The sequence below is a fragment of the Cucurbita maxima genome, unplaced genomic scaffold, assembly GCF_002738345.1.
Source record: "Cucurbita maxima cultivar Rimu unplaced genomic scaffold, Cmax_1.0 Cma_Scf00003, whole genome shotgun sequence".
Lineage (NCBI taxonomy): Eukaryota > Viridiplantae > Streptophyta > Magnoliopsida > Cucurbitales > Cucurbitaceae > Cucurbita > Cucurbita maxima.
Genome location: NW_019272019.1, coordinates 3,684,752 through 3,698,290, shown reverse-complemented (window position 1 = coordinate 3,698,290; position 13,539 = coordinate 3,684,752). Strand labels below are relative to the sequence as shown.

The following is a 13,539-nucleotide window of genomic DNA, read 5'->3' as shown; positions in this document are numbered from 1 at the left end:
TAATGTATCTTAAATGATCTTAAGTTCAAAGATTTTGTATTTTTGGAAGAAAATTATAAAAAAAATAAATTAAATTATTTACTTTTCATAATTGTAAGGAAATATTTTATTTTTTTAATTAAATTAGGAAAACAAAAAAAAAATATATATATATATATATATATATATATATATATATATTATTATTATTATTATTATTTAAGTAATACATTATTTGAGAATCATTTAAAACGGAAGACTCCACCGACACCGACCACAAATTAAAGAAACAAAATTACCATGTTTTTCGTTGAAAAAATTGACATACTTATCACCAAATCTATTAAATCTCGATTTAAATTTTTTAAATTTGCATTTATTTTGTAACCGCTCAAACACACCTTTAATGAATAATATAAGAGCTAGACTTTGAACGGTGTGTGTTAAGAATATTTAGTAATAAATTATAGTTTACCATATATATTATATTTGATATTTTATTATAAGACAAATATTATAAATATTTGCCTTATTACTATGGGTATCTCTTCCATATTTTCATTTATTATTCTTTCGATATCTTTGTAATTTATTTGATTATAAATAAGATAACTTTCCCACCTAAATATTTAGGTGTGGTGGATTAATCAAACATTATTAGCGTGTCAACAAAGACGTTGGACCCTCAAAGAGAGTAGATTGTGAGATCCCACGTCAATTGGAGAGGGGAACAAAACATTCTTTATAGGGGCGGGGAAACCTCTTCCCAGTAGACACATTTATGAGACTAACGATGATATGTAACAAACCAAAGTAGACAATATTTGCTAGCAGTGAGCTTGAATTGTTACAATTTTATTTTGAATCATGGATTTGTACCAATATAATAATATAAACACGTTCTCACACCATTAATTATTTGAATTGAGAAAATGTAGAACACGACAGCAGCTCTAGTTCCATCAAATCACGAAACGACCCACTTATTTAAGAGTAAAATGACAAATCGTTATGGTTGATATCAGAACCGAAGCAAAATTCAAGTCAACTTTATAGTAGAAGCAATGAGATATTTGAATGGACTTACCACCTAGTGACTGGCTCTGATACCATTTGTAACAATTCAAGTCCACCACTAGTAAATATCATCCACTTTGACTCGGTACATATTGCCATCAGCCACACGATTTTAAAACGCGTCTATTAGAGAGAGGTTTCCACACCCTTATAAGGAATGTTTCGTTCCTCTCTCCAACTGATATGGGATCTCACAATCGAGCTCCTCGAGTAACCTGGTATATTTGAAACACCAACAGCCTTCACAAGTCCCAGCTCAACAGCATCTCCAAGACCATCAGTATACCCTTTAAAAGCAATTGTTAATGAACTAAGCTTCTTCTTTAAGGAGAAAATTCAAGGTTGAGGAGTGAAGAAGAACCTTCATTTCCCCATATTCCAAGCCTGAGAAACAAAGCCAAAACCGGCCAATATAGTGAGTTCAAAGCTATATATGTAGTAAAGAGAAGCTGCTTGAAAGAGTCAACAGGCACTGACCAATGAAGTTGATACAGGTCGACCGACGCAAGGCCGAGGCGAGCGAGGGAGTCCTTAAGGACTCATATCACGCTTCGACGACCAAGCCTCCATGGCAATGCTGCAAACTTTGTGGCCACTGTGACATCAACTCTTGGATCCTTTGCATTCTTTTCTTTAATGAATATGTAGTAACGCTCGAAAGTCAAGTCAAGTGTTGTTAGGTGGGACATAAAGACAGTTATTGTAACATCTCGAGGCCACCACTAGCAAATACTGTCCGCTTTGACCCATTACGTATAGCAATCAGTTTCACAATTTTAAAACGCATGTCTATTAGGGAGAGGTTTTTACACTCTTATAAGAAATGTTTCATTCTCTTCTAATCAATATCAGATCTCATAATTATCAAATAAAAACGTCGTAAAAGAGACACGAGAAACAAAGATGACGTAAAAGAGAAACGAGAAGCAAAAACTTAGTAGAAAACAAGAAACGAGAAACAAAAACGTTACAAACGAGGATTGAGAAACGAGATATAAAAATGTCGTAAAAGAGACACGAGAAACAAAAACAAAAACGTCGTTTAAAAGGGTACCTTCCTAAAAGAGTTTCTGATTCTACAGCACCTAAAGTATCCTTTAGCTTCCTATCTGAAACAAAAAATCTCAAATGATGTTAAATCGAGCATACATCAATAAATAAAACTATGACTTCGAGTATCATTTTAAAAGGTCGATGGTTCGATTATTCCACTAATTAAAAAAATTAAGCTAAATATATATTTTAGTTTAGACGTTTGTTCCTTATTTTAAAATATTCAATTTAGTTTATATGATTTTAAATATTTCAATTTAATTCTAATAAATCATCAATAAATTATATTTTATGGACTTAAACATTATTATTATTTATTATTATTATTATTATTATTATTTGTTATATATTGTTGTACCATAAACTATAATACAATCCGCTAATCCAATTATTCAAATAAAAAAAATGTTGGAGGATGAAAGTCCCACATCCGTTCATGAGTTTATAATCAAGGAATACTCTATTTATTGGTAGAAGCCTTCTGGGAAACCTAAAACAAAGTCATGAGAGTTTATACTCAAAGTGGACAATATCATACCATTGTGGAGAGTCGTGTTCATCTAACATGGTATTAGAGTCATGCCCTAAACTTAGTCGTGCCAATAGATTAGTAAATCCTCAAATGTCGAACAAAATACTTGAAAAGAAAAGGAGTCGAGCCTCCTCGAAGGCATAGTAAAAAATGATTGTTGGATAATGAAAGGATTTATAATCAAGGAATACTCTATCTATTGGGATAAAGGCCTTTTGGGAAGCCCAAAACAAAACCATGAGAGCTGATGATCAACGTGATACTCAAGTTGGACAATATTATATTATTGTAGAGAGTCATATTCATCTAATAAAAAATTTACTAAATTTAAATTGAAAAAAAAAATTTAATTACAAGTAATCTGCAATTTAACAATAATTGAAACTCTTTTTACCATAGTTACTAAGTTGAAAAGGTAAATAAAGGCTAAAATTGACGGTAATTTTGAGATAGTAATTGATGTATTATCTAATTGTGACTACTAAAATTACATATATTTACTGCGAACTGAAAAGGGTTAATTCCATTTTTTTTTTTTTATTACTTAATTTGAGAGTGATTTGATAAACTTACCGTCCCAATCAAAGGCTGTTCCAGTAGATGTTCTCTCCAAGACCAAGCTCCAACGCCAAGCCTGGTTACCTTCAGGTCAGAACCGCCCAACTTCACTTTCTCTTCCGCCGAAGCAGCCACCACCACGGCGGTCACTCTGTAAATTCTACGGCCGTTTGTAGGAGGAATTGAAAAGAAGCGGCCGGAATTTAACGGCACCGCCATGGCTACGGCACCCCAAAGATTAAAAGAAGGAATTTCTTATTGTTTTGGATTTTTGTTTCTGAAGGAGAATGGTTGAGAATTCAAGCTTTCATTTGTGGTACTAATGAAAATACGGTTTTAATTGTTTGGTAATTTTCTTTTAAATTTATTTATTTTTTCTTCCGTCCAAAAAAGAACAACGTAAACGCAACGTAAACACATTTTTCTCTATTCCCCCACCTTCATCGTATGTGCCTCCATTGAAATGTTGGATACATACGATAGATACCTCTACCTCCATCGACACGTATGTGTTATACGTGATCATCGTACAAGTGAGAAGAACAAAACAAATCAAAATAGAGGTTTTCGAGGTACAACTACAAAACCTGTTAGACAAGGGTTTTATTCGTCTCTACGTCACACTCTAGAAAGCACTTATGTGGTTTATAATAAAAGACGGATCAATGAGATTGTGCATCCAGTGCGGTAAGCTAAGCAAAGTGACAATGAAGAACAAGTACTCCCTACTTAGCACATTCGCACTAAATAACATAAAACGTCAAGTTGAAAACAAAAAAGTCAATGTTTCAATAACGTCCTAGCTTAATTTATAAACCACACGACACTGACGCAAAGCTACGTAGAAGTTGTTTGTTTGACTAAATTTATAGCAAATGGAACTCCATAATACGTCGTTTCTATAACGTTATTCGATTGAGCATTCAATGTGCATCTCTCAATTCAAATAAAGCTTAAAACAATGGCTTAAGTCATCAAATATAGCTTAGAAAAAGAGATGGAACATATGCTTCATAAAAATATGAAATGGATTTAGACAGCAGCATCACTCAAAAGCATATTCAATTAAAAGCCAACAATGAAGTCAACTATGACAAAAACAGCAAACTTATATTTCTTTTGTCGTCTCTCGACACACGATAATACCTCCTTATAACATAGTAGGGTGTCTCTCGAAAGTCCGACAATACCTCCTTATAACATAGTAGGGCATCTCTCGACGCAGCCCTTGGACTCGGCAAAGTCCGACAATACCTCCTTCTAACATAGTAGGGTGTCTCTCGACGCAGCCCTTGGACTCAGCAAAGTCTGACAATACCTCCTTATAACATAGTAGGGTAGACCACGAGCAACAATACAAGGAGCAACCCTCTACTACCCCGATTAAGAAACTAAAATCGAAACTCGATCTACTTGTCAAATCCAGCCCCAAGTCAAAACCCCAGGGACGTTAGGAGGAAGGTGAAGAGATATCCCAAGGAATTGACACCTAAAAGAAGATCAAAACAGACGAATGTTTCAAAGCAACTCATTGAAGAGTAAAGAAACGGTGAGATCTCACATCGGTTGGAGAGGGGAACGAAACATTCTTTGTAATGGTGTGAAAACTTCTTCCTAAAGACATGTTAACCTTGAGGGAAAACCTGACACGAATAGCCCAAAGAGGACAATATCAGATAGCGATTGACTTGGACTGTTACAGAAACCGTCCTTTCCGTTCCCATTTAGGGCCAGAGAAACATGTAAGAAAAAACCAAGCTATCAATAGATTATATGTCTGATAACTAAAGGCTCAATCAAGTTTCACACAAGAATATGAAGTACATGAAGCATATTTCAATGCTCAAAGTAAACCACAAAAGATCGTAGCTGCCAAAGCATTGAATTATCGCTTGGAACCCCATCCCGAACCTGATAAGCAATCCCGTGAAACAAAGTAAATAGTATTCTAGATGCCAAAGCATTGAATTATCGCTCAAAACCCCATCCCGAACCCGATAAGCAATCCCATGAAACAAAATAAATAGTATTCTAGATGCCAAAGCAATGAATTATCGCTCAAAACCCATCCCGAACCTGACAAGCAGTCCCGTGAAACAAAATAAACAGTATTCTAGATGCCTAAGCCAGTCATCTCAGATCAGTAACGTATCAAGTAGACGAAATAAAGCGAAACGAGTACCTTTGAAATAACTTATTCATTTCAGAAATAAACTTCATGATTCCCATTTAACATGAATCTTAACTTAGAAAAGTGATAATAGTAAGTATTTACATGAGCAACTGTCAGAGAGGGAAGAAAAGAATAAGAACCAGGGGCAGCCGTACGCGTTCTCGTTAAGCTCCGCCATTGCAATAGTGGATGCCATTGCTGTATGCATTCTTCGATTTTACATTTAGTCCCTTCACGCCCCAAATTCTAACCGTATGGTCATCGCTGGCCGATGCCAGCATGTGCGGGTTTGTAGGATTCCAGCTCACACAATTAACCGAGCCAGAGTGACCAGTCAGCGCTTCGATAAGCTCCCCGGATCCTCTGTGCCATATATATACCTACAAACAGCGAGGACGAACGATCCATTAGGATATACAAAAGAGTATTTATATAGTTCATAGAAAGAAGAAACTCGAGATCTCGAAAGAGATTAGTGTTCTCATTTTAACTAAGTCATCGACATCCTTCATTCGATGCCTTCATTTTAACTAAGTTCTCGAGATGTTAAAAGAACAAACGATTTGCCTACCCGTGAGTCCTCACTGCCACTTGCAATAAAAGCTTCCTCAAGTCCTCCAAAACAGGACCGAATAACAAACCGAGTCCGCTTATGACCTGTATACTTACATACAAGATTGGGTTCACCAACTAAGCTCCATAGATGGATTTCTTGATTCAGAAGATTAACCAGCAAGAATTTATTATCTTTGGACAACTGAAAAGAAGTTATTACTTGATCTTCTTCAATCCATCTATCAATTTTGATCTCCCTATCGAGAAGCAAAATTGCGGTTTCTCGGCATATACTAATAATGTTCTTCCCGTCGTCCGATATTTCTAAATCCGATATCTTCGAAATCCGTTGCCCTTTCCAAGAGTCCAACTCTTTGCCATCTAAATCCCACATGGAGATACTCTTGTCATTAATACCAGCAAGTATAGACTTCCCATCAGGAAACCATCCACATGAAACCATCCCGAAGCCAGCCTTTTCATAAACATGGAGGCACTTGCCGGTTGAAACATCCCACCGCCTAATAACCTCCTCCACCCCACACGTTAGCAGCTGATTATCGTCGGGACTCCATGAAATCAAGGAAATGGGTTTCTGGTGGCCAGATAGTTTATGCTTTAGAGAGCACTTACCATTGGAGTTTACCTACAAAACAAACAAGTACACACAGAGATTAGATATTTGAACGCACGGGGTATTGGCCCGAGTCGCATGGTTAATATAGCAAAGGCAGGATGAAAGAGATAGTAACGAAAAATAGAAAGCCCTCGTATAAAGTTGGATCGGAATTGAGCATTTTTACCGAATAACTCTCAAGAAATTGGTTATGGAAACTAAATTTTCAAGACGAGTAATTTTTACCAAATTCCATAAGCTCAACGAGCGTAGTTCTAAAGAAAATGAATACAGGTTTGCCTGTTGTCACCTTAGATTAGCTAAGCTAGGCTAAGGTGTTCATCAACGGACCTGAATACTTACCGATATTAAAATACTACAAGTTTTCCAGTAATCAAGTACAGTACGGTCAACCTATTGTCACCTTAGATTAGCTAAGCTAAGGTGTGCTTCAACCGACCCGAATACTCACATAGATCATAAAAAAAATGTAAATACTTCTCGATTGGGGTGATAGGGATTATACCTCCCATATGATTGCAGATAGATCACTAGATGATGAGGCTAAGAACTTCCCATTATGAGAAAATTGCAAAAACCAAACTTCATCACTATGTGCTTGTAATACCTGTCCGAAAAAAGAAAAAAAAAAAATTAGCCAAAGAGGATAATATCTCAAAAAATTATTTAAAATCTCACCTGAAAAGTTTGAGAAGGTATCTTATTTTTCCCACAATCATGATCCATATACAACGACATGTCTTGATCTGAAGCGTTGTGATAAACACAAGAATCACGTTGCAACAAAAGGGCCTGTTCGACTAAATCTTCCAACCTATTTTCAGGTATCATAATCGAAGGTGGAAGAAGTTTCTGCAATTCCCCGAGCAATTTCGTCCGAGACTTAGCTCTCGAATTCTCTTCACCGATTAAACCACTACGTGAAGGAGACATAACGAAGGACGAAAGTTCATGTATTCTAACAATGTTAATAGAAAGTGGAGCAATCTCAGTCCTCAATGTCTTCAAAGCTTCCATAACCTTATCAATTTCCAAAAGCTCCAAATATTTCTGTTCTAATATCAAAAAACAGGCAGATTTAACCACGTTTTCATTGGATAAACCAAATTTATGTAAGGTTTTAATGCTTTCATCCCAATTTCCATCAAGAATTTGCTGCGTAAATATATTTACAGACGAAGAACGCAACGGTATACCGGACTCTTCTTCGAGACGAGCGCTACTGTTCTTGTAACCGAGAGAATACAATGCATTAGCAATTATTCTCACGAACTCATCTCTTTTAATCACTCCTCTGGATCCAATAACCTTGCCATTGTCTCCTTCAGACGGTAGGGGTCTAGCCATTAAGTCCTTGGAAGAACCGTTGGAAAGAGCCCTAAACTCAGTAGAGGCTAGTTTCATGCGTTTCGAGGCTGGTTCTTCATCCTCCACACCTCCCATGAAAGGTGTAGCTCAGTCCATATATAAATATATATATCTGTATAGAAGGATCCGCCATTAAAGGAAAGCTACAAAGATCTTAAACAATGAACAAAATTACAAAAAATGCCTAAAACTCCGATTACTTTGACTTAAAAACAAGCACTATTTGAAGTTCATCAAACAGATTTCCAGCATTTCCAGTGAATCAAGCAATTTCAACAAATCAAAGATCAAAACAAGAACAAGGAATTGGAGCATCCAACCAAAGCATTCAAAGATGAAGTGTCAACTAACCGATGATCGAAGGCAAGATTCTCAAAGATAAAGCAATCCCGCGAGCGTAGGAATATGAAGGGAAATTTAAGAGGAGGAGGAGGAGGAGGAGGAGAGAGCAATAATGGAGGAGGATAAAAGAAGGAAAGAAGAGTTGAGAAGATGAAGTGTGGAGGGTCAAAATTCATAAAATATTTATTGGAATTGATGATTTGGGAAATAGAAAGGGGAAGGAAAAGGGAAGAGTCGGTAGCATTTTTGTGGGTTGGAGCTTGGAAGAGGAGCTCACTGGGTTCGGCTTTGCTTTGAGGAAACCGCATCAAAAGGTTTTGGTGTAGACTGCGAGAGAGACTTGGAGACGCAGAGAGGAATGGGAACATGGCCGCCATGGGAGGCCTGCTTCTTCTTGGTTTGGGCCTTCGCATAAATGGTCGGTGTTTCTGCGTAATGAAGCTGAATTTAAGGGCTTCCTGTTCTGTTTTCTAATTAATTTTTTTTAAAAAAAAAATTATATCTAATAATTTTTTTTTTTTTGTCATTAGTTAAATTATATATCATCAACCAAAACGTAAAAAACACAAAAAGATTACAAGTATGCCTTAGTTTAAATAATACACAAAAAGATTACAAGTATGCCTTAGTTTAAATAATTAAATTAACAACGTAATTTTGAGGAAAGATCGCTTAGATTTCTATCCCAAATGTAACTGCTCGAGGCCACCATTGTCAGTAGATATCATCCATTTTGATTCATTACATATCAATATCTATCTCACGATTTCAAAACCCATCCACTAGAGAAAGGTTCTCACACCCTTAAAAGAATGTGTTACATATCATCATTTGTCTCACAATTTTAAAACGTGTCTATTAGAGAGAGGTTCTCACACCCTCAAAGAAATACATTACATATCACCATTCTCACAATTTTAAAACGCATCTACTAAAAAGAGAGGTTCTCACCCCCTTAAAGGAATGTCTTGCTCTAATACCATTTGTAACCACTCAAGCCCACCGCTAGCAAATATGGTCTGCTTTGACCTATTGTTACATATCATCTTCAACATCACGACTTTAAAACACGTCTATTAAAGAGAGATTTCTGCACCTTTATACAAAGAATGTTTCATTCTCCTCTCCAACATGTGTGAGATCTATTTGATCTTTCTAATATAAAAGAAAAAGGAGAATTAAATGGAGACAGAGAATTTTATTAGCAGCAACTTTGAATGTCAAGATGTTGGGAAGAAGAAGAAGCAGCTGAAGGAGGAAGTATTTACAGAATAACAGAGACAACAGTAAAAGGAAAGAAAAAGTGAATACAAATGGGTGTGAATTTGTATTATTCTTTCTTCAAGATGTTCCTCTATTGCTACAATGGACGCCATTACCATTACCATTACTACTACTGTGTTGTTCATTGCTTTTGGAGTTGACAACGTCCAAATCCAGCCCTCTTAGGCCCCATATTCTAATCGTATGGTCGTCACTGGCCGATGCCAACATGTGAGGATTTGCAGGATTCCAACTCACGCAGTTTACAGACCCTGAGTGTCCTTCCAATGCCCCTACAACCTCCCCTGTTCCTCTCTGCCATATGTATACCTGCCACAATCCATACACCATCATCCATCAGCCACAATCGAACCCGAATCCAAGCTCAAACTACGACCGACCGACCGACCGACCTCAAACTACCCCTACCGAAACAAATTCGAATCCAAAAGAATGAATATCAACGGACGCCACCTATAGAGAAGCATAGAACCTCACCCCACAAAGTACAAGATCTTGAAGGAATACAATCCTACAAGGGAGAGTTCATAAGGATCTTCTCAATCCCGTAACACGCTACAACAATCCCAACCAAACCAAGCCCACAACAACGACCGACCTCAAACTACCCCTATCAAAACGAATTCTAATCCAAAAGAATGAATATCAACAGACGACACATATAGAGAAGCATAAATCCTCACACCCACAAAATAAAAGATCTTGAAGAAGGAATACAATCCTAAAAGGGAGAGTTCATCAGGATCTTCTCAATCCCGTAACACGCCACAACAATCCCGACCAAGATGATCAAAGTCAGTCAGTTAAACCATAGAGAACCTCGTAGAAAGACGTTCACTTCATCCTTTAATCGAGCAATAAGAAGGCAGATATGCATACATAGAGGTAAAGACAACTTCTTTAAAGAATATTTTCGTAAGTTTCAACAACCGACCTATGTATTATACTTCATCTTTGTATGATCTATTTAACTAATATCAAAATGTTAATAAGACTAGAATTAGAAGCGTACCAGTGAGTCCTCACTACCACTTGCAATAAAAGCCTGGTCGAGCCCTCCGAAACAGGACCGAATAACAAAGCGGGTGCGCTTGTGACCTGTGTATGCTGTAACAATCTCAGCCTCGCCTTCTAAATTCCACAGATGAATTTCTTGGTTCAAAAGGTTTACAAGTAAGAACTTATTATCCCTCGACAATTGAAAAGATGTTATTATTTGATCCTCTTCGATCAACTTATCAACGTTTAACTCCCTGTCGAGTAGCAATATCGCAGTATCCCTACAGATACTGATAATTTTCTTCCCATCATTGGTTATTTCTAGATCAGAAATCTTAAGAGTTCTTTGGCCTTTCCAACCTTCCAACTCGTTCCCATCTAAGTCCCACATGCAGATACTCTTATCGGTAACACCAGCAAGTATATGCTTTCCATCGGGAAACCACCCACAAGAAACCAGTCCAAGACCAGCCTTTTCATAAACATGGAGACACGCACCCGTAGCGACATCCCAACGCCTGACAGCTTCCTCCACCCCACATGTTAGTAGCTGACTATCATCAGGACTCCATGAGACCAGCGAGATTGGCTGCTCGTGATCTAACAGTCTGTGCTTCAGAGAAATTCTTCCATTCAAGTCTACCTAAAAACAAAAATGAGGCAAAGAAGAAAAAAAAAAAAGGAAGAAGCCTTAGACATGAAAGCATCAATAAAAGAATGGAAGTTAGAATGAGTGAAATATTTAACTACCTCTTTTCTTTCACACACACATCGATAAACTAATTCTAAGTTGTCGTTCTTGAGAGAAAAAATTTAAAAGCGATCACCATAATTACCTCCCATATGATTGCAGATCGGTCACTGGAAGATGAAGCTAAGTATTTTCCATTGTGAGAAAATTGCAAAAACCAAACCTCATCGCTGTGATCTTGTAACACCTACTCAAATCAAAAAAATTAAAAGTTTCAGCTAACAGCAGAAAGAAACGACCCGCGCAGTTACAATTTTTTCCCTTAAAATGAAAAAATTATATTAATACAATATGAAAAGATAAATCTTGACAAAATAGTGTTATGTATATATGTGTGTGTGTGTGTGTGTAAATGAATTGGATACCATTCAACCTAACCCAAACAGTTCTAAAAAAATATTTCTCACCTGTAAAGTTCGAGAAGGAATCTGATTTTTCCCACAATCATGATCTCTATATAATGACATCTCCTTATTTAAGGCGTTATGGAAAGCACAAGCATCTCGTTGCAACAAAAGGGCACGTTCAACTAAATGTTCCAATCTTTTTTCCGGTATCATAAGAGATGCAGGAAGAAGTTTCTGCAATTCCTCCAGTAATTGTGACCGAGCCTTGGCCTTTGCACTTTGTTGGCATGATGAGTCAATTTGAGCCCTCATTGACGGAGAAACCAAGCAGGATGAGAGCTCACGAATTCTGCGTTCATTAACGTGATATGGAGTAATCTCGCTCCTCAGCGTCTGTAAAGCTTCAGTGACTTTGTCCCCTTCCAGAAGCTCAAAGAACTTCTGTTCTAATACCAAAACAGAAGCCGCTTTGACAACACTTTCATCTGATAGACCAATTTTTTGCAAAGTTTCAACACTTTCATCCCATTTTCCATCATGGATTTGCTGCATAAGCACATTTACGACCGGAGAATGTAGCGGTATCCCAGACTCCTCTTCTAGATAAGCACCAGTTTTCGTATAACCAAGAGAATACAATGCATTGGCTATAAGCCTCACAAACTCTACTCTTTTGATCACTCCCTTTGAACCAATAACATCACCATTGTCCCCTTCGGATTGTAGGGGGCGAGCCATCGAGTCTCTTGAAGAGCCCCCTGAAGGCTCGACCACAGATGAACCGTTCGATAGTCCCTTCAATCTGTCCGGCAATATCTTCATGCGTTTGGAGGCTGGTTCTTCATCCTCTAAACCTCCCATGAAAAGTTCACCTCAGCCCATATATAACTACGATAAACGGATAAACAGATATTTTCGGAATCAAAAAAAGTCCCGAATAAATTTCTAACCCACTACTCCACAATGTAGCCAAAGAAACAATCATAAAACTACAATAAATCAAATTGAGACGCAAGAACATAGTAAAGAACTTCGAACCAAATCCTGTTTTTCAACACCAACAAGAAAAAAATTATTTTAAAAAGAAAACATTCCCAAGAACCGCAACTTCAAGCGCCGTATATGAATCTAAAGACATTTCAATCATCCAGCAAGATCAACTTTCACCACTTTCCTTAAGTAGATTTACAAAATGCAATCAGCAGTAAACTACCTGCCGAAAAAGAGAAGAAACGACGTCGTTTTACTAAAGCAAACATAATCAGAGTCAAAACACGACTTAGCGTAATCTCAAACCTGATTAATCAAGAACCAACGCAACACTAATCCCGTTAGAATATCATTTTGCGATCAATCAAATAGTTAGCAAAATTCCAACGCAAACACATTACCGACAGAGAATCAAGAGAAGAACATACCGTATCATAAAATAAAAAACAAAACAAAGAAATTCAACAGAAGAAATTGCGACATACCGATGGTCCAAAGCAAGATTCTCGCACAAGAAGCAACCTTGAAATTTCTTTTTAACGAAAAAGAAAAAGAAAATTCAAGAAGACGGAAAGAGTTCTCAACGGTTGAAGAAGAGATAGAAAAAAAAAAAAAAAGAATCGGAGAAATTGGGGAATCGGATTTGAAAATTGAGGGTTTGGTGGAGATGATGATGAGATGATGGGTTGAAGAAGAGTAGAAAGAGATGATGGCGAAGAAATATAAAAGAAAAATCACAGAGTGGGTTTGGCTTTGCGTGGAGGAAACCAACTCAAAGAGGGAGGGGGCTTTCCTTGTGCAGTGAGTGAGAATGAAGAATAGAATGGAAGAATTCCAACAAAATAATACAGTGAATGTGGCGAGACGAGATGAAGAGCCGTGGGCGCCATGGAA

General features: G+C 37.1%; 2 protein-coding genes and 1 long non-coding RNA gene across 6 annotated transcripts; all 3 read right to left on the bottom strand.

The window, feature by feature from the left end:
• Positions 1 to 1,297: 1,297 nt before the first annotated feature.
• Positions 1,298 to 1,696, bottom strand: LOC111477124. Of its 2 annotated transcripts, XR_002717216.1 has the most exons (3): positions 1,534 to 1,696; positions 1,418 to 1,440; positions 1,298 to 1,343 (listed from the first exon to the last, which is right to left on the bottom strand). It is a non-coding gene; the product is annotated as an uncharacterized LOC111477124 (long non-coding RNA). The 2 variants fall into 2 exon arrangements; XR_002717215.1 differs by having other exon boundaries at positions 1,340 to 1,440.
• Positions 1,697 to 5,378: 3,682 nt separating this feature from the next.
• LOC111477033 (WD repeat-containing protein 26 homolog) lies at positions 5,379 to 8,674 on the bottom strand. 2 transcript variants are annotated; one of them, XM_023120977.1, is made up of 5 exons: positions 8,284 to 8,674; positions 7,243 to 8,052; positions 7,070 to 7,171; positions 5,944 to 6,573; positions 5,379 to 5,752 (listed from the first exon to the last, which is right to left on the bottom strand). In XM_023120977.1, exons 2-5 carry the CDS (start codon positions 8,005 to 8,007, stop codon positions 5,537 to 5,539), a joined length of 1,713 nt encoding a protein of 570 aa, XP_022976745.1. In that variant the 5' UTR covers positions 8,008 to 8,052; positions 8,284 to 8,674; the 3' UTR covers positions 5,379 to 5,536. The 2 variants fall into 2 exon arrangements, with proteins under 2 accessions (XP_022976745.1, XP_022976744.1); XM_023120976.1 differs by having other exon boundaries at positions 7,243 to 8,044.
• A 773-nt stretch (positions 8,675 to 9,447) lies between these two features.
• Positions 9,448 to 13,491, bottom strand: LOC111477030 (WD repeat-containing protein 26 homolog). Of its 2 annotated transcripts, none has more exons than XM_023120969.1 (5): positions 13,131 to 13,491; positions 11,716 to 12,543; positions 11,394 to 11,495; positions 10,571 to 11,200; positions 9,448 to 9,867 (listed from the first exon to the last, which is right to left on the bottom strand). In XM_023120969.1, the coding sequence occupies exons 2-5, from the start codon at positions 12,514 to 12,516 to the stop codon at positions 9,616 to 9,618; spliced, it is 1,785 nt and encodes a 594-aa protein (XP_022976737.1). In that variant the 5' UTR covers positions 12,517 to 12,543; positions 13,131 to 13,491; the 3' UTR covers positions 9,448 to 9,615. The 2 variants fall into 2 exon arrangements, with proteins under 2 accessions (XP_022976737.1, XP_022976738.1); XM_023120970.1 differs by having other exon boundaries at positions 11,716 to 12,503.
• Between the last annotated feature and the right edge of the window lie 48 nt (positions 13,492 to 13,539).